The sequence below is a fragment of the Passer domesticus genome, chromosome Z (genome assembly GCF_036417665.1).
Source record: "Passer domesticus isolate bPasDom1 chromosome Z, bPasDom1.hap1, whole genome shotgun sequence".
NCBI lineage: Eukaryota > Metazoa > Chordata > Aves > Passeriformes > Passeridae > Passer > Passer domesticus.
In genome coordinates this window covers 60,959,652-60,980,007 of record NC_087512.1, presented here as the reverse complement: position 1 = coordinate 60,980,007, position 20,356 = coordinate 60,959,652, and the positions used below count along the sequence as shown (strand labels likewise).

The 20,356-nt window shown below is 36.5% G+C and overlaps 1 protein-coding gene across 8 annotated transcripts in view; it reads left to right on the top strand.

The window, feature by feature from the left end:
- Window positions 1-20,356, top strand: part of MCTP1 (multiple C2 and transmembrane domain containing 1) — a 214,198-nt gene that overhangs the window by 158,419 nt on the left and 35,423 nt on the right. For 5 of the 8 annotated variants that reach the window (XM_064405543.1, XM_064405541.1, XM_064405540.1 and 2 more), the window contains 2 exons: window positions 2,876-2,995; window positions 17,966-18,019. The exons of 1 other annotated variant lie outside the window; for it this stretch is intronic. In XM_064405543.1, coding sequence (XP_064261613.1) covers window positions 2,876-2,995; window positions 17,966-18,019 — 174 coding nt within the window. Of the gene's footprint in view, window positions 1-2,875; window positions 2,996-17,965; window positions 18,020-18,701; window positions 18,787-20,356 lie in introns of those variants that run through there. 2 more of the 8 variants (XR_010354192.1, XR_010354193.1) reach the window with 2 other exon arrangements.

Genomic DNA, 20,356 nt, shown 5'->3' with positions numbered 1-20,356 from the left:
GGGGCCAGGGAGTGTTTAAATAGTACTTCATTTCTTAACCACTTTTTAACCAAAGTTCAGCTAGGGCCCTGCTAAAGACTGTATGTGTTGCCTGTTCTCAACAGGTAATCTCTAATATTTACTTTTCTGATACTTCATGCTTTTTGCTGGCTTCCAGAGCACCCTTCAGTGTGCATCTGTTGACTCAGGGTATTTCTGGTGTTAAAGCATGCAAGGAGATTTTGCTTTTCTTTTGAGACACAAAATTTGTTGTAAGTTGGTTACATCTAATTTACCACTTTCTTACAGAAAGCAAGGTCACAGAACAGTTCTTGAATAAGATGAGATATTGCTTGCTTCTGTTGTGGTTTTAAGCCTAGCTGGAGATGAAACACCACACAGCCACTTGCTCAAACCCCTCCTCTCTTCCCCCACATCCTGGTGGAATGAGGAGAAGAATTGAAGTAAAGTTTCTATGTTGAGATAAGAACAGTTTAATAATTGAAAGTAAAGTGAAATGCCATAATAAAAGGAAATAAAAATAATAACGGTAATAAAAAAGAAAAAAAATACCCAAACAAAACAATGCAATGTAGTTTCTCACCACCTACTGACCCTTGCCAGACCCCTCTTCCTGAAAGCACATCATCTACCTTTCTGGGTATATCCACAGTTTATATCCTAACCACAATGTTCTGTGATATGGAAATACCCCTTTGATCTGTTCCAGTCATCTGTGCCAGCTGTGCTCCCTCTCAGTTTATTTTGAATACCTTCCACTGGCAGAGCATGAGGTAATTTAAAAAAAGGTCCTTGACTTTGGATAGTCACAACTTATCAAAAAACCCAAACCATCAGTGTGTCATCAGCACCATTCTCATTCTGAATCCAAAACAGCTACTAGGGCAGAAATTAACTCTACCTTAGCTGAAACCAACATATCTTCTTATGCATTACCACGTCTAACAGATTTTCTTTTAAACTAAACAACCTGAAAAAAACATTTTTCTTTCAAATGAAAAACATCTAGAAGTGCCAATATCCTTGGTTTTGTCTCACAAACACTGCTTTTACAGTTCTTTCAGTAATTATCATGTTAGTCTTGCAGTTTCATAGGCTTTTAACTATTTACATAGTTAAAAGGGGTAGAAAGTATGGGGATGAGGTAAGTTACCTGATCTTGAGAAAATTACCTGAGATATAGACCTATTTTTTGCTTTCTACATGGGTGCTTGTATTTGATAAGAGCATTTTGTTCTAACTCCAAACAAAAATTTAGCAGAAGACTCCAAACAAAAATCTAGCAGAAGACTATTAAAATCTCCATTTTATTCTTGCTGATTTTTATACACCCCTTGATGGCTAATTTGGAAAAATGAGCTCTGTTTTTGTTTACCTAGGTATTGGCATTGCCTTAGGTTTGCGAATTCTATAGGACAACACCTTCAACCGTTTTAGAAGGTATTAAAAGTACAAATATTCAAAAGATTTACTATTTGGATGAAAAGGCTTATCAAGATTTCTGGATGTTTATTCAGCTGTAGTACATAGTGTGATTTGCTTTCACTTTTTTGTTGTTGTTGTGTTTCATTGTTTTGTTATTTGTTGAAGAAAACAAACCCCTGTGTTTGTGGCTACAGCTGGCTTAAATAAAAAGGGATAAGGAAAATTGGAGGTAAAAATGGTTTTAGTTTGGCCCTATCTTAGTCCAATTATCTTTAGTTCTTTCCTGTAAACCATTAATTTTGTAGCAGCATGGATAGGGAACAATGTCTAGACAGTGGTGTATGGAGCTGGCAGTGAGATGGGTTTCTCCGGTGGTGGGATGACCAAGATGATCCCATGCTGAAGACCAGCCCCAGTTATTTAGGCACACATCTTTAGGAGATGTAACCCAGCCAGGCTTCTGGCAGCCACTGGTCACAGAGCACTTGAGCTGTTTTGAGCTAACACTGCAATAAGTCAAAGTTTTCAAAGTGATGGACTTAGGTGGCTTCTCAGAGTTCTTTTTAAACCTAGTTTTGATGAATCTGTAGTCAGTTCTATTTTCCTATACTTTCATTAAAATAATCATATGATTATAGCTTTTACTGTGATTTCTTGCTAGTTTTCCATGCAAAAGACTTCTGATTGCTACTTCTGCTTGTTTGTATGACATTACTACAAAATGACCATGTTCTTTTTTTCTAAATAGCAGATTAGTCTTTAATCAATTCTTGTGACACCTTTACACTGCTACAGGGTTGTTTCAAAGCTATAACCAGCTTCAATAATAAATATGTTGAGGTCTTCTTTAAATTTATCACATCTCTGTGACCTGCAAGAAAAACTGAAACTGAAAGAGGAGAGGTTTAAATTAGATATCAGGAGGAAATTCTTTATTGTTGAGGATGGTGGCACTGGAACAAGTTGCCCAGAGAAGCTGTAAATGCCCCATCTCTGGAGGTGTTCAAGGCCAGGTGGGATGAAGTTCTGAGCAGTCTAGTCTAGTGAAAGATATCCCTGCTTGTGTTGAGGGGGGTGGATCTAAGTGGACTTTAAGGTCCCTTCCAACCCAAGCCATTCTATGATTCATGAAAGCAACTAACCTTTCTTAAAATGCAATCTTATTTTTATGCTCTTTTGCATTATTCACAAAAGCATTATTTTATGAGACAACAATTAATATTTCTCTTGATGACAGTACATCAATTTTTCTTTTCCAAGAATTAAGGTAGGAAGGATTGGGAAAGGTAGCAGTTGTATTATGGAGGTAAGTGTGAGTCAGCAAGGTGCTTGAACAACACTCCACAAGGAGAAGTGGATTTCTTTAGAATTGTTTCAATTGATTGGTCTTAACTCTGCACAAGAGTTTAATGCTGATTTCAATCACTTTTTTTCCTGCTCTGTCTTCTAGCTTTTTCTTTTTGTGGTCTGGAACTTTGAGCTCTACATGATACCACTGGCTTTGTTGCTGCTGCTGGCATGGAACTACTTCTTGATTGTATCAGGAAAAGATAACAGGCAACATGATACAGTAAGTCTTTTCTACTTCAAGGGCATATGTGTTCTTTTCTTTCTTTAACTAGGTAAAATTTTTAAACTGGGTTTAAATATGCTATCTTTTTCAAAATGTCTCACTTCACAATGTTCTGTGGACAATTTTCCCACCTGCATTTTAATTTTATTTGACTGTCCAAAAAGTGTATCTGATTTTTTTGAAATATAATGTAAAAATACAATAGAACATGCACTATCTATAGAATCTGTTCTGTGTGGGAGCAGAGAGGCTTATTGTTGAGGAAAAGGCAAATTCTTTGAAATTATTTTTTATGGCTAAGTCCTTATGTTGCATATTTTATTAACATGTTGAAATAAAGATTAAAACTATTCCAGTTTGTTAACAGTTTCAGAATGTATAGCATTTTACTGTATTTTATAATAAATCATTAATATTCATTGAGCTTAATATTAGCCTTTTCTTATTTTCTTCTCCTCATTTAATGCCATCATTTAATTAATATGTAGTTGGGATATAATGTAGCAAACATTTGCTAATAACTGGCTTTCGATTTTCAGAAGTACATATTAAAAGTTGAAGTTGTATTCCATGCTGTGCAAATTTTCTAGCATCCAGGCAGTTAAAGGATTTTGCATGCTATACTACTGAGCCTTATGAATTTGATACTTGTGCTAGTTTTTGTATCCCAGAAGCAGCATATTGTCTACTACTTTATGATCTGAATAGATAACTGAATGGGCAGAAGAAAAAGCTAAAACAGATTAGATAATTGGTCTCTGAGGACGGTGGTGGTCAGTAACAAGTGGCCTACCACAGTACAAGGTCTTGTTTAACATCTCTTCCAGTGATGTATAGGAGATGATAATGCATCCCCATCAAGTTTTTGGGTTACATTAGGTGTGTGGGACCATTTGACTCTGGATCTGCCCCTCAAAGGGATCTATCTATGTGGGTTGGATAAATGAACTGGTAGGACCTGCATGAAATTCAGAAGGAAGAATCTTGCTCTTGGGGAGCTATCACCTGTTGCAGTGATAAGGACTGGAAACTCTTTGTCTGAAAGCAGCTGTCTGAACTGGGCCTAGGGGTCTTAGAAGACAGCGAGGTGATCAGAAGCACGGGTAGTGGATTGAGGAAAGTAGTTATCTCCACTCCTCAGCACTTGCCAGAATGCATCTAGACTAGTGTCCAGTTTGGTGCATGCCAGTTCAAGAAAGTCATTGGTTGATTTCAGCAAGTTCAGTGAAGGGCTACCAATATGATCAGGGGCTTAAGCCCTCATGAACCAGCCCTTGAAGAGGGAAATGGACTTGAGAGATCCTGGTGAATAAAAGGCTTTTAGTGTCTGGAATGCCCTATCAGGAGGTTAACAAGAAGATGTACAAGTGCTCTGTGGTGGAAGAGGCAACAAGCTTCATTTGAAACAAAAGAGGTTCAGACTAAAAAACCTTTTTTGCTATAAGTATTGTTAAGCAATAGAGGAGGTTGCTTAGGAAACTGCAGTTGCTATAGGAAGTTTCCAGGACCTCACTGCGTAAAACTCTAAGGAACCTGATCTGACCTCATGGCTGGCCCCACTTTGAGCAGGAGTTTGGAAGTCCCTTCCAGCCTGAATGATTCCCTAGTGTATTGCAACTGCAGTTATTAGAACCCATACAGCCCTGATCCCAACACTGTTGTTACCTGTCTACATCACTAAGACTGTTATGCTTGCAAGGGTCATCTAAAAATAAGGGTGGGAATGATAAAGGTATTCCCTAATCCCAAATGTGATTACATTTACGGAAAAAGCCTAAGATCAAGATTTAAAAGATTTAAAACACAGCCCACTGTCTCCTGATGGCTGAAATGCTTAAAGCTTCTCAATCTGAAGATTTTATGAGTACCTGAAGTCCCTGGTGAAAGGAGACATTTCATTTGTGAGCATACAAATACATTTAATTTCTCTCTGAAATACCACCTGCCTGGAAAGATTATCTGATCATGTAACTTTTCTAACAAAATAATGAAACTAGTGATGGATTCTCAGTTAAGAATACCAAATGCTGCTCCTAAAACTTTCCTCTTGCTGTGAGAGCTTCAGACCAAGCTAATATAGCCTATATCAAGCAACCATGTTGATCCCAAATATTTGGTATCTGTGCCATTAACGACCTTGTTTATATAATGATTTAAGTTTGGTTATCATCATGTTGAGCATCTGCCTTGAGTGAAGTAATTTGCAGATTTATTGTAAGCCTTTCTAATTAACTCATGAGTCTTCAGTATCATTACAACAGGAGTAATTTAAATACCTACGTTTTCCTATGCAGAGTGTAAATTTTATCTAAATTAATGAAGCAGTGGCTAGAGGATGTTTCAGCATTCACATGATCTGGCTTCTCTCCCCAAGTCTTCAGAGATTCCTTGTGTGTCTCTGTGAAATCATTGATTACTTATCTTAGATATATCATCTATCTTTAGAAGTTACTTTGAAATCCTAAAGCTAATGGTAAGACACAAAGATAAATGTATTTAATGTATTTATTACCTAATTAATATTAGAAAAGCATAGTTTAAAATTGTATATGGTTTATACTTGTTTAATGTCTATGGAACATACTTAAATTTGGGATCATGCAGAGCAGCTCAGAAGAGTTGATTTCCATTGTAATATCTCTTTGAGAAAACAACTGTCAATTGTCTCATCAGTTCAGGTGCTTGGGACCACACTTCTGCTGGTCAATGATTAGTGATCACTGAGTTTCAGTCTGGATATGGCAGACAGACCAGCCTTAAGTCATCCTTGTTTGACTGTCTCTCTAGATAATATACCATTTGCTTTTTCTTTTCCGGCATCAGGTTTTTTTTTTTAAGTAGTTTGAAACTTATTTCCTCATGGAGAAATTCACCTGCCAAGCAAGAATCTGGGTACCTCTGTTATAACATGAACCTGTACTACTTATTTGAATGCAAGTACAGTTATTTTGCCATTTATTATGACTCCTAACAAGTTATATATGCAAATTCTTTCTTGAATTCAAGGTGCAATATGGCTGGGGCAAGGGCGAGGCCCAAGTGTATTTCCTAGTAGGAGATAAGTCTATTGGAATGCCCAACATAGGTGAAGCAGTGTGCTATATCTCCACGGATTCCGTTGGACTCCTTGTAGGATTGATGATCATTGTGGTTTTAGTGTAACATTGATGCATATTCCCAAAAGAAATAGTGGTTCCCTACCTTTTGTACATTTTGATCAAGATTAGTTGTATTTCTGAAAGATATGCTTACATGAAATAGGAACTCTTGCATTAAACATTGGTGTAAGTGACTGTAGTTAGATGTAGACTTAATGGATAGTTCTGAACTGAAGTAAAACAAATGAATTTATGTCATTGAGTCATGTGACAGGTAGAAAAATCTGCCAGTATTAAGTGAGAAAAAAATTACTAAGATGCCATTCTTAAGGCCTTCTTCTGAATTTTGCAGTAACATTTTTGCCTGAAGTACACCTTGCTGCTTTCTCCAAAGATACTTACACTTTCTTGTAATTGTACTCCTGAGTATCTGACCTCACAAAATAATTTATTATTAGCACAGCTGTTTTTATATTAAACCATGATCAGTTAAACATACGAGATTAGAACCAAGTGAATCTTACCAGGCTGAGATTTTTTCCTTCTTCTGCCTTTTTCCCATCATCTTTTTCACATTGTCTGTGGGGTAGGTATCAACTGCTGTGTTTCTGTCACCACTCCCTGTTGCTCCTTGTCACCTGTGCTGGATTTGTGTGGTGGGAAGAAGCATAGAAGTGCTGCCCCTACACATAATAAAGCATGGCATGGTGACGGACTGCAAACTAACAGAAAGTATGGTGGGTTTAAAAGCTTATTTTCAGTACTTTTAAGAAGTTATTTAATACTTTGATGATTTCAAATACACCAAAAAAAGCCCCTCACCTTTGTAACTTGGAGAAAACAGCAGTGTTCCTGTCTGGTGTCTGGGATCTTCTTCTATTTTTAAGCAAAAGTCACAGTCATTTATAACTGCATGGAGTTAATGGGGGAAAAATTATTGGCTCTGGTTCTGTTTTTTTTTTTTTTTTTTTGTTACTTGTGCATTTCTACTTCAGGCTATGTTCTGTGTATTCTGACTGCCTGCTGGAGCTGCCTAACTTAAGGAATGGTCAGATAATCTCTCAAAGTGATTTAAAATGTTCCCACTATCCAGCTGTTCTTGTCCCTTTCCCTGGGATGAAACAGTTGATTATAAGGTTGGAGTATGTCATGTGGAGATTTTTATGACAGTCTCTCAGCTGTTGATACTTAACTTAGGTAACAGGCATATTGGATCTCCTCTGGTGACACTGTAAGTTCTTGTTCTGCCATGACCAAATAGGTTGCAGACAGGGAGTGCAGGTCATTTTCTCCCACATCCTCCCTGTGGAGGACTGTACAGATCTAGAAGGACAACAACCAGTTGCACAGCTCTTATTGACAGCAGGGACTTGGTTTTTACAACTGGAGGATACTTTTTGAGGATTGAAGACTACTAGGAAGAGATTCACTTCACCACATGGAGCAAAGTCTTTTTTCCCAGAAGCTGTCCAACCTGATGAGGAAAGCATTCAACTAAAAACAAATGGGGGAGGGAGGTGATGGTGACCCATTAAAGTGATTCCTCAAGTGAGGAATCACAGAATAGTTTGATTTGGAGAAACACCTTCCACCAGACCAGGTTGCTCAAAGCCATGCCCAGCCTGGCCTTGGGACTCTGCCAGGGATGGGGCACCCATAGCTTCTCTGGGCAACCTGTTCCAGTTCCTCCTACCCTCACAATGAAGAATTTCTTCCCAATATCTAATCCAAACCTGCCTTATGTCAGTTTGAAGCTACTGCCCCTTGTCCTGTTGTGAAATTGGTGGTCTGAGTTGGCAAGAAAAGGGTGCAGGGTGAATGGCCAAGGAAATGGCCAAAACCAATCCAACAAGACAGATGTGCCCCCCAGGCCAGGTATAGGCACACAAATAAGGAAAAGGCTCTGGAAAAGTCCCTCACACCCTCTCTGAGAACCTAGCATGTCTGAGGGAAGTGTACTAGCGTGAACATTAGGTAATTGGTTTGCATAATATAGGAACCAGTAGGAGTTCAGAGGTCCACATGTAGCTACATTCACTCACAATCACAGAGACATGGTAAAATGCAGTGTTATGTATTCTGGCTTTTTAGTCAGCGCAGGCTGGGGGGTTGAGGAGTGGGAGTTCTTTTCATTCCAGCAAAGGGAAGATGATGAAGGGATCAAAGCATCTGGCATACAAGGAGAGGCTGAGCAAGCTGATACTGTTCTGCATGGAGGAGGGTTCTTGATGATGTGTATAAATGGCTTAAGGGAGTGGGAGAGAGACAGAGCCTCTTCTCAGTGGTGCTCCATCACTTGACAGTAACAATGGCCACAAACCAAAATATGTGAAAATTCATCTGACCACAAGAAAGCATTTGCATTGTGACTGTGGTGACAACCATTGCCGGATTGCTATGACAGGTTGTGAGGTGTTCATCTGTGGAGATATTCAAGACCTTTCAGGACATGGTCTGGGGCAACATGCTCAGAGGTGACCTTGTTTGAGCAGGGAGATTGGGCTTGATGTTGTCTGCTTGATTACGGAGGATAGAATGGCCCTGCCAATATCTGCCACTCTGATATTCTCTCAACTGAAGATACTAATCTTTCTTTCCTTTTGGTCTATTATCTATTAGGGATTTTTTTCCAAGTAGTTTGACATTTAATAGAATAATAATGCACATTCCTGAAAGTACCTGTGAATGCTCTTCTGCCATATAAACTTCCATGGAGAAGAGGTTTGATCACTTCACATCTTGCATTGACAGTTAATATTCAGAGCCTTTAAGGAAATATGAAGTAGCCAATTTCCTCTTGAATTTAAGAGAGGCACATGTCATTGCATAGCAAATTATGCTAAACAGCTGGGAGTTAATGTGCCATACACAATTTTTTATGAATTTGCATAATAGAGTGTATATGTGTATATATATATATATAAACCTATATTTCAAGAATGATATAAAGTGACAATGAGTCATTTTCTAATTTTACTGTAGATTTTCTCCTACATAGACTTTGATGATTTATATGTGTATGTTTCTATTACAAGTTAGAACTACCTATGTTTAGGATGAAATTTTGAGAACAGAAGAAAAGAAAATTTACTAAAAACAGCCTTTTATTTTAAGATTTTAAGCAGTTTTCTCTGGGTACTTTTCTGTAGTCTCCAGTACAATGACTCAAATTTTCATGTGTGTACAGGAAATTGGCAAATTAAAAATAAAACAAAAGTGAAAATGGGAAGAATGATGCTTATGAATATATCCATCTCAGTGAATTCTTTTTCTTCACTCAAGAAAAAATGGTCAGCACAATGAGCTTGAGTTAGTCATAGAAGACCAGCTCACTTGCACATAGGAAATCTTTTCTGATTAGAATCCTATCACTTTTTTCTAGGAGCTAGGCAATAGTGTCTGTCAGAGCACTGTCAGGTGCATTTGTTGCTGCTCCTGTTTGGGGCTAAGAGTGCCACTTTGCAGTACATTCAATGCATAAATTAACTCTAACAGGAAAGTGCCTGGCTTTAACCAGCCATTTTCCTAGAAGTTGAAAACTGAGCTACCAAGTAAGTAAACAAAGCAGGAACTTGAGTTTTTCCTGTTTCTTCACTTAATGGTCTTAAAGACTGAGTCCTTATGGTCCTTACATTCAAAGGCTTTCATGTGCCAATGAATACAGGGCAAACACCAAGTGCTTCAGATCCCTTGCCAGTGTGGTACTTTGGGTTTTTCAGCTTCAAGTCCAGAAGTTCTATTCTGCCAGGGAATCTGCAGAGATTTCTAGCTGCAGACTAAATTCTTGCTGTGAATTATTGGAAAAAATAAATGTCATTGTCTCTGTATTCTAGCTAGACAGTGTTCTGGAGTATGTCATTTGCACAAGGTACAAAAGGATGTTGTCAGGTTAGCAAGTAAATTTTGCCTGCTTTCTGACTGTACTTTCCTGAGAAGTTTTGCCTCTGGTACAATGGCAATGGCAGTAGCCACAAACCACCCCCAGCAGGAGGGCTGCTGGGAGTGCACAGAGATACCCACAGAAAAGTATGTGTGTGAAGCTAGCCAGATTTATGACTGTAAAAGTAAGGAAAGAATGATTGTTTTTATAAAATTATTTCAATGTTATGCAGAACTGATTTTACCTTGTATTTTCTAGCTCCTAACTAATCATAAACTTTGCCTTCATTTATTATCACTAAAATAATTTAGAAGGCTTTTGCAGATGAGTTGTAATCTGTATATGTGGGCAGGGTGGGTGCTGTCGAAGAACGAGGACTTCTGGCAACAAGTGCCAGAATATTACATAGTCCGCTAAGAATCATTGCTGTCTCCACACAGATGTTTAGGTTTTTTTCTATATGATCCATACAGTAAAGAAATAAATATATAATACAGTGTTCCACATGGGAAAGGGTGGGTTTTCTTTTAATATATCAGAATAGAAACACAAAAATGTCAGCCTAATCATGCATTTAGATTTTGTTGATCAAGTCTAATTTTTATGATAGCACATAATCACTGAAGCTGGACAAATTTGCTCTATATTGCACCATAATGTTTGGTGGCCTGCTGCATTTAAGTGAATTATCTTTATGAAACATTCTCTCCATAATTTGCCATTAAATGAGACTTGAACAAATCAACACAAATCTTACATAAAAGTTATTTAACTAAATGTTGGTACTATAAATATTTTAAATGCATTGTGCATCAATTCAATTCAACAGTCCTACAGTACACTATGTAAAGATCCACACTGGGTGGTAGGCATTTCTCCTCTGCAGCGTAAAAAGAAATATATGGTGCTCCAACTGGCTGTCTGGGTTACAGATAAAAGAGGCTGTCCATGCTGCAATCATAATCCCTGTGCCAGAGGTTTGCACACAGTAGCAGAGTACATAGTAAACTCCTTGGTAAAACTTTACATGCCTGTTCTTACCCCAGCAACAGCTGCAAAACCCAAACCCACTACAGAACTGGAAAGCTTTGGCCATCTTTAGAAAAAAGGCCGAAACCAAAACCCTGCTGTAAATATTTCCAGCATTCTTTTAAAAATTGGATCTTTTTTTTTCTTGTCAGAAACCAACTGGTTTTTAAATTTAATTTTTTCCACTTTTTATTTCCACAGTCTTTCAATATTGCCGGTATGTAAAATAAAATTGAAGTTCACAGCACAGAGGAAGCATTTTTTTATATAAGACTGTTATACTGAAATTTTTTTTGCATTTGCCTGAAGGTTTAAATGGCAACAAGATTCATAGACAGATTGTAGTGGCTATTATAAATAATCAATACTATATAACCTAATGTCAGTTGAGTTTCTAGAAAAAATTTGCAAAGTAATGTGAGATTTTTATTCATTTTTGTTTGGCTTTCTATCACTTTAGCACATTTTCATTGAGCCAAGACTTCAGAGATTTTTGGATTTTACAGTATTTACAGAAATATATAAATACCAGGGCAAAAATAGCTAACTGAAATTACAACAATATGTGTATTACATACATTTTCACCTTTATATGAAATATAAAATTTTTTTATACCAAAAATTCAGTCAGCTTCAAATCTGAGTGTAATAGGGCATACCCATAAGCTTAATATAACTTGGATAAATGCTGTTTTATAACAGAAGCATATCTGGTCCTACTAGAATCTGGAAACAATATATTTGAAAAGAAATAATATTAACAATCTAAACCTATAATGAGACATTGTGTTCTTTATAATTTAAAATGAGGTTTTGCCTAAGAATTCCAGTTCACAATATTTTGTGAATGTGTTATTTTTAATAGTCCTGCATAGTAATCTTTCACTGATACTAAGCCAAGCAAAGAATGCAGTTATTTTTATTCTGCTGAACTAAAAATAACTGCATTCTGAGAGATCTGACATTTCAAATGTACAGTACATATGGAAGCCTTTAGATGGAGACATACTTCAAACAAACACATAATATTCAGTTCACAGTGCATTGTGTAAATACAAAAGAAAGCTAAAATGAATGAGAACCAAATATTGAAAGAAAATGAAAGAAATGTTATATTACTTGTACCATGGTAATGTTAAAAGTTACTTACTCTTAACTACATTGGCAATTGAATATTGTGGGCGTATCAAGCTGGCAACAGCAAAAAAATTACATGTTCTTGTATAATCAACTGTATTTATTACTGAAACATGTTTCCAAGAAATGCATTATACTGTAAATAAAAATTGTGTTGTTGATATTACAGTACTCTGTGTTATCAGCAGCATGCATCAAAGGGCCTCTGATAGCCATAGTAGTCTCATTTCCTATTAAGAATCAGACTAAATATCGAGTCCTTCCCAGAATAAGCTAACAAAATGCATTCTGTTAGAAGACATACTTTGAGTGCCTATGTAAAAACCAGCAAGTAATTTAGTAGAAAAGTACTAATGCTTTTGTTTTTATTCTCCTGTCTTCTGTACTGCAATATATTCAATGTTACTGAGAAGCATATCACATTAATTATCACATCTAGTAGTTCAGTTATTCTAAGTTCAAAACGTATAAATCTGGTTGGACCCAGACAGATATAGATATAGATATAGATATAGATTTATAGATTTCATTTAGGAGTGCAGTATATATATACTGTACTCCTAAATGAAAATCTGTTAATTTGATTTTTATTTTCCTTTAAAATATGGTATAAAAGTTGGACATTTTAATGAAATTTATCTCTGTACAGTTTCTCCTTGGCAATTCCATCAAAGGAGACATCATATTGTGAAGATGAGCACATAACTGTTGCTGTAGTGGGCTTGTAGACAATGGATATCTTTTCTTCAAATTAAGTACCAGGAAATTATCTGAAAAAGCCCAAGTGGTTTTATGCATCCTTCTAAATCCATACAAATTGCATAAGTTTATATTACATTTACAGCTGTACACTGAGTTGCATAGCTCACAAACTTACCATACATTTCATGGCAGGACAATATGAATTTTATTCCAAACAGTCCTGAACAGTATAATTCTGACTACATTTATTGCACATCTAAAATGCATTTAGATGCAATTTGGAACCAAATTTCACCCTCACCTTTGATTTCGTTTATAATTTTAATACTTACATATGAATATACAAATATCTGCAGATATTTTGAGATCATATGTAGATATTTCTGTTTCGGTTTTATTGGAAACTACCTAGCATTGAAGGACTACATCAAGTAAGATCTAAGCAGATTTAAAGAAGTTCTAATGAGGGGCATTGTTGAAGTATTAAGGTAACAGTCATCATGGCTATCTGCAGAGTTAGTGCCCATTTTTTTCCCCCTTTTATTTATTTTAAATCTCAATGCAGAGCATATACTTGGTATTATTGACATGTAAATAATCAGGGTATCTTCTGTGCAGGTTTTTCTTTTGGATCAGCTGAAAAACATAGAACAGAAACAATTAATGATGCTTTACACACTGAGAGAAACGGCAGTCTGATGCTAAGAAAGAAGGACCTTTCATTAGAGGTTGTGTTAAGTTTCAGTGAGTCACTTTGCCACTGATTCTTTAGGTTCAGAAGGTATTTCTAAGTCCTCTGCAGCTGTAGGGCTTTGATTTAACATGCCTGTAAATACCTAGAATCTAACTCTGCTTTGCAGGTGTTGAGGTTAGAAGTCAAAGCGAATTATTTTCTCAGCAATTCTATCCTCTTTGTTAGTCAGTAGATCTTTACAATAAATGCAATTTATATTTAATGTCAGTTTACTCAGAAGACTGCATTGTAACCCACAGATGCTGAGGTTTACTTTGGTGTGCAAATGTGATGGTTGTGCTTCCTTCTGGTGACCTGGTTTAAGGTATCTGCTGCAACAGAGCAACGGTCCTCCAGTCTTTTATGGATTATGAGTTGTACAGTATTTTTGGCCTGTGTTCCTTGAAGATGTTGGGAATGGATCAGGAATAATAGAACTAGATTACATGCTGCTTCTGATTTATAAGCTTTTAATAGGTATGTATTGCAGAGGGTCTTACTTTGCAACATTTAAACATCATCTCCTTACCTTTTGGCTGAGACGTAGCTTATGTGTTGTATTTGAGGCCATCTGTGTGTGGGGTTTTTTAAATGTCATGTGTATTCACACTACATTCAAGAGTCAGTACCAAGAAATTTCTTTCAAGACCATCTACCAGTATGCAGCGTATAAGTTTGTGACAAGTGATGTTACAGAAGGTCATGTCACTTTTAGCTGCTTGCATTAGATCCTTGATTTCCCTAGTGCCCTTCCGTTGTTTGATTAATACTACTTGATTTCAAACAAGATATCAGAAGGCATCATTTAGAGTGAATGTTCTAAGAACAATGTACGTTTTTTGCCACAGAACTTTTATTAAAATAAATGTAACATTACATTTTGTCTTTGTTTTATTGCCCACCTTCTCTCTCCTCTCCCTCCTTCCCCATGACGTCCCTCCCTCCCTTATACCTCCTCCATGTATAATGCTCAACATAAGGATCCAAATAACTACTGTATTCCTTCCAAACAGAGTGGCACTTGTGCACTTTATTTGAAAAGAAATGAGGTAGAATCAAAGGATAAAAAAATCAATTGTGGGGTTTTTTTTCCTACTGTATTCTTAATACAATGTTTAACTAAAACCTGTGTTCGTATCTACCTCACCTCTCTTGAACCGCCTTGCTTTGTTCTGGAGTAGACTTTACTTCAGTATACAGCTTTTGTAAGGCTTCATTGTGCCAGTAATTAATATGTTGTATGACTGTGTTTATACATTCCTTGTTTTAATTTGTGGCCAAGTTCTGAAAACACTTATTTTGGTGCTTTAATGAATTATATTATAATATCCATATTGCCTTAATGGTTGTGTATGTTCTGTTTTTTTCTTCTAACCCTTTCTTTTGAATTTCAAGACAAGTGAAAGCATATACTTTAAAGAATTATTTATGCATCTTGGGTATTGGCACATTTTCATTACACTTTATTTTGCTACAAATACTGAATTCTGTTTTTCTTCCCAAACAATTCAGTACTCCAGATCTAAAGGTAATTGATAGCATGGCTAAACTAGAAAAAGAGCATAGGCTTTTGAATTAAAAAATGGAATGGAGGAGATGGAAGTCTGGGCTTAGTGTGATACTTCAAGTATTTCAAAGGACTTTTTATGCCCTTTGAACAAACTAACATTTTGCCTCTCTACAGAAGCTTGCAAAGTAGTCTGAGATCTTTAGATGTGGGGAAAAAACCCCACACCTGAATCTGAAGTGTTATTATATGGATATTTTAGAATTATTGTCATGCAAGTGATTTCTGTGAGATGCCCTCATTTACAATAATTTTAGAGATTTCCAGTTCAACTAATTGTCACCATGCTAACTTGAATGCTAATGTGAGGTAGGCATTCTGCTATTCAACATTCTCAAGACAATGAATTTCTGGGTGTATATAAAAGAGATCTTTAAGTGTATAGGTAATGTTAATGTTGAAAAGTAAGAGACTTGCTGACCTAGTGAGCTCCGGGCATTAGGCAGTGTGTGAGCCAACAGATCTGATTTATATCTAGGGCTTTAGTCAACTAACGGTATAGTTAAGTGGGTGTTTTGCATGTGGAAAAACTGATCTAAGAGAGTTTCCATCTTGCTACAGCCCTTAACAGCTTTTTTTCCTCCTCTTTTCTCAGTTTACCATTTTCTTTGTAGAGCTGGTGAAGCTGCTCAGTAAACTGGATCACTGGAACTAACTGCACTAAAGGTTTGAGGATGTGTGTTTTTGAACAATTCAATTACTCCAGTGATGCAGTTTACAGCTCAGCTCCCCAAAGACTTTGAACACCACACAGAATATAGCAATGAGCAATCCGGAGAGGAACAAGAAGATGATGCAGGTGTGTGGGAACAGAAAATGCCTTTGTTTCAGAGTGGTCAGTGGTCAGTAAAAACTGGATCACTCAGACACCTCTAAATGGGATGTAATTGTGTATTGAACTAAGGTGTATTGAACTAAGCAGGAGATACATCTGTTTCAGCAACATGCTCTCAACATTTCCCTGTGATCAAATCTGTCTTTGATGCCCCATCTTTGAGAGATGGAGCAGAGTTGGCCTAAAAGGCCAATAGACTGGTGAGGGAAACTTCTTCATGGATAGTGGCTAGAGCACAGCCTAGATTCCTTCTTCTGTCTAAGCGGACTCAGAAGTACATGTGCCTGGCTGGTAGTAGGTCTGAGGCTGCAGAAGATTTAGTCAGTCAGGCTCCTCCTGCTAAAACTGTTATTTGTGGCATGGAAGAATTCAAAAGTAATTCCTTCATTTCTCAAGTCATGCTTCCTTCTCATGCTCTTGTCATGCTTCCTTCTCATGCTCTTAGACATGCTTGCTCTTTATGGGTTTTTGCATTTCTAGTTTTATCTCATTCAAACCTCCAGGACAGAGCAGCCAGTAGGCAGAACTGGTGGTTCCCCTCCAAAGTACTGTTGTTAGAGGGGTTCTGGGCCAGGGTTCAAACAAGGAAGAATAGCTGAAACTGCAAATGTTTTGAACTGTGTGGTGACTTGCATGTATGCACAGTGCTCTACTAGACGGGCATGTTACATCAAACCATATGTTGTTTATGCATTACATGGGTCCATGTAACATGGCTAATTGGGACCTTCTTGATGGTAGAGCTAACTGTGGGAAAGTAAATTGATTCATATACTTTTATTTTTCAGTTGTTCTTTTACCTGAATTTGGCTCTTGGATGAAGTCCCTGAAGTTCTTGTATATAGATGTGGGAACACTCTTGCAGCATTGTCTGCGGGCGTGGCTATGAAGTTTAATTTTAGTATGTTGTCTTAAATCACAAAAATTGTTTCATATCAGTGAGTTTACTTCCAATTTTTCCTTTTTATGCATACTTTATAATACTTAATATAAAATTTTTGCACCCATAATAGCACACTGGGCTGGTTGGATCTTTGCTGACCTTCATTATGGATTTTCTTATATCCTAATAGGTACTTATATATACATAAAAATATAAAGAGGCACACTATTTTCTGTTTATAAGATGGTACAACTTTCTATCAACAGAGAATTTTCTTGTTAGGGTCATTGATCACAGTGTAATGAGAGAGAGATATTTAAGTTTGAATCTGCCATGGTCCATCTTTAGAAAATCATTTGATCTCTCTGTAAACTAAACTTAGTGGCTTATTTCATGCTGAGGGCATGATTATTAATTATTAATATTTGGAGAAAGAATTTAATGTATGTTTATATTTCATGGTGTTGGACTGAATAACTATATATGGAAAAATACGTCGATGTAGACAAGTGGCAGGTGCAGCTCACAATTAATGTGCATAAAGTTAGATGCACAGATTGTACAAAATTATTATTAAAGAAACACAGGGCTAATGTTGATAGAGCATATGGTATATATCACTGTTGAACACGATAAGGAGAAAAGCTACTGTGAATTTATTTCTGGCTTTGTATTCTTCAAGAATCTCTTGGTGAATACTGTAAATTCTATTAAAAGTGTTGACCTTTTATGTAGGTAACCATAAATTTGAAGTGAGCATGTGTGTGTGCTGCATAGGCACCAGAGGAGCTGACAAAGGATTCCTTTAGTTAAAGCAGGCATTTACTGAATTTTGAACTACCTTTTAAATACTTAAATTGTCAAGCAAGCGTTTTGCAAAGGAAGGGTTTTCAGTATATAATTCCCCAATGTAGGTCAATTAAAGTTATAATACTCTCCTAAATTTGAATCACTAGATCAAGTGTATTTTCCTAGTTGTACATTTTCCCTCTGTGCATTTATTTCAAATGTTAATAAAGTTTTCATCTACCAAAGGCTTAGAATTGACAGAACAAAACTCTTTCTTTTTAAATGATGACAACTACTACTGTTTCTGTCTGCAGGTAGTGGAGGACATGCTAGAGGACGAGGAAGAAGAGGATGACAGAGATGACAAGGTAATTATCTTCCCTAGCACTTGGGTGTCTGGGGATGGGAGAATTTAGACATGACACTGTTTTTACCGACAGTTAAAAAAGGAGTTGATGTGTTTTAGTCCAGAAAATTGGACAGAGCTGTTTATCATCCTATAATAATAGATATAGCATGTTGATGGAAAGGTTATAGGACTATAAATCCTGCTTTCTTTTTCTTTATTTTTCTGGGTTTTTTTTCCTTCTTCTTCTTCTTCTTCTTCTTCTTCTTCTTCTTCTTCTTCTTCTTCTTCTTCTTCTTCTTCTTCTTCTTCTTTCTTCTTCTTTTTCTTTTTCTTTCTTCTTCTTTTTGCTTTCCCTCTTCTTTTTCCTTTTTATTTTTTTCTCTTTTCTTGGTTCAGAGCTGGATCAATCTTTTTTTTTTCAGCCAGGAACAAGAGTATCTCTACCAGTCTGAAACTTGATAGCTCTTGTGAAGGTAACAACAGGTTTTGAAGGACAAAAAATTCCTCCTATCTTGACTACTACAAATAGTGCTGCACTTCAGGAGAAAAATGGTGTAGAAATAGCAACTCTGTTCTGGTTAAGGATAGGATATTGACATCTAAAATTTTCAAAGAATTGCTGGATAGAAGAATGACATTTATATAATCACATATGACATTTAAATAATCACAATTCTCATAGATATCCATTTGATTTGAAGTTTGCATTGTAGCCCTGCAAGCTGGGAAACCACAGCAGATCACGCACCTATTTGAGTGGATGTGATTCAGTTTAGATGCTGCCAGGTAGGTTGAGGATTGCAACCATAGTAAATAACAGCTCATTTCCACATATCATTGAGCCAATCAATGTGGCTTCTTGGATTGGTTGTCCCCCAGAGAGAGGGAAAAACCAAAGAAAATAAATCAGAATGACCTTGCACCACTGAAACAATGGCCAGCACTGGCAGGATGGCTTTCTGGTGAGATGAGTGAAGACAGCCCAATACTTGCTGGTATTTTCCTATCAGAAGGGTGATATTTGTGAAAGAAAATAAAAATTAAGGAAATACATAGTTTTACAACAACTCTGTATTAAAATTCAGATTATTTTGACCTTCACAGATGTTCCCCAACTTCTGTTGTACTATAGCTTTTTTTTTTCTTTTTTTCTGAGAGGAGAAAAACAGTGCATCTTAATTTATGCTCTTGACCTTTTTTTCTGGCTGAGATGTACATTTATATACCACTGTAAGAATTCATATGCTGGCAGCAGCATTTGAAATGCCAGAAAATTCACTGTAATTAGTTAATTCCCTGAGTGATTATTTTTCTGTTAGCTAACACCTAAGATGTAAGAGATTTCTATCTCATACAAATAAGAGTATTTCTTTGTTCTATTGCCAGGTCAAACACTTCACAATTTATATGAGAAATTATTCTACACATTAGCTAAATTGTTAGCTACATAATTTCATAACACTGCACTAACAAAATCTTATTCTACAAAATGCATATGGGATGTTTTTTGATGCTAAATGATATGAGCATACATTTCTAGCAATAAAATATATGATTGACTGTAAAAGTCCATCTATCATGTAGCTGTGGAAGGCTTGAATTTTATCTCAATATGCTAGCTTTCAGTCATTGTTTGTTTTCTGATACACACTGATTTACTATCCATTTGAGGCCATTTTCTCCTGTTTGTTTCTGCTTTATTATTAGATCTGGTGCAAATGTGTCATACCAGTAGTGTGTGTATCCTGGACATTTTAACCACTGTGATTAGTTCACAAAGAATAGTACTTGACTGCTTGTAGATTAAACCAGCCTGTGTAGTTACTGCTTAGTGGGTTTTGGAAATTGCTAACCAAACTCCTTTAAAAGAGAAGATGAAGGCAGAGGTCAGCCCCTCCCTCCACCCAGTTCTCTGGTGATTCTCTGAGCAAACACCCCTAATTAGAAATATCACTCTAGGTTTCAATGTTATGATCTAATATTCAGCTTTCTCAAACTGACACCAGAGTTCAAACATTTTTCTGGATCTAGTTACCAAGGTTGAATTAAAGTGAGTACTGACATTACTGTGTGCATTCAGTGAGCCCTTTTATTGAATATTTAAGAGCTGGTTTTTTATACAGAAGGTGTTAAGGTTGATTTTCATAAATTCAAAGCTGTCTTCATTATTGCAAATGTTTTGAGCTCTCAAGATTAAATATGCTGTTTGAATTGGAAAAAGAAACCCTACACTTTTTAAAAGAAGCATGTATAGACTATTTATTCAGGGTGTTTGCAGTGGGTGTTATTTTTCACTAGGTTAAATTGTAAATAATAAGCACATGGTTAGGATTAATTTGTTTGTTGTTAGAAGCTG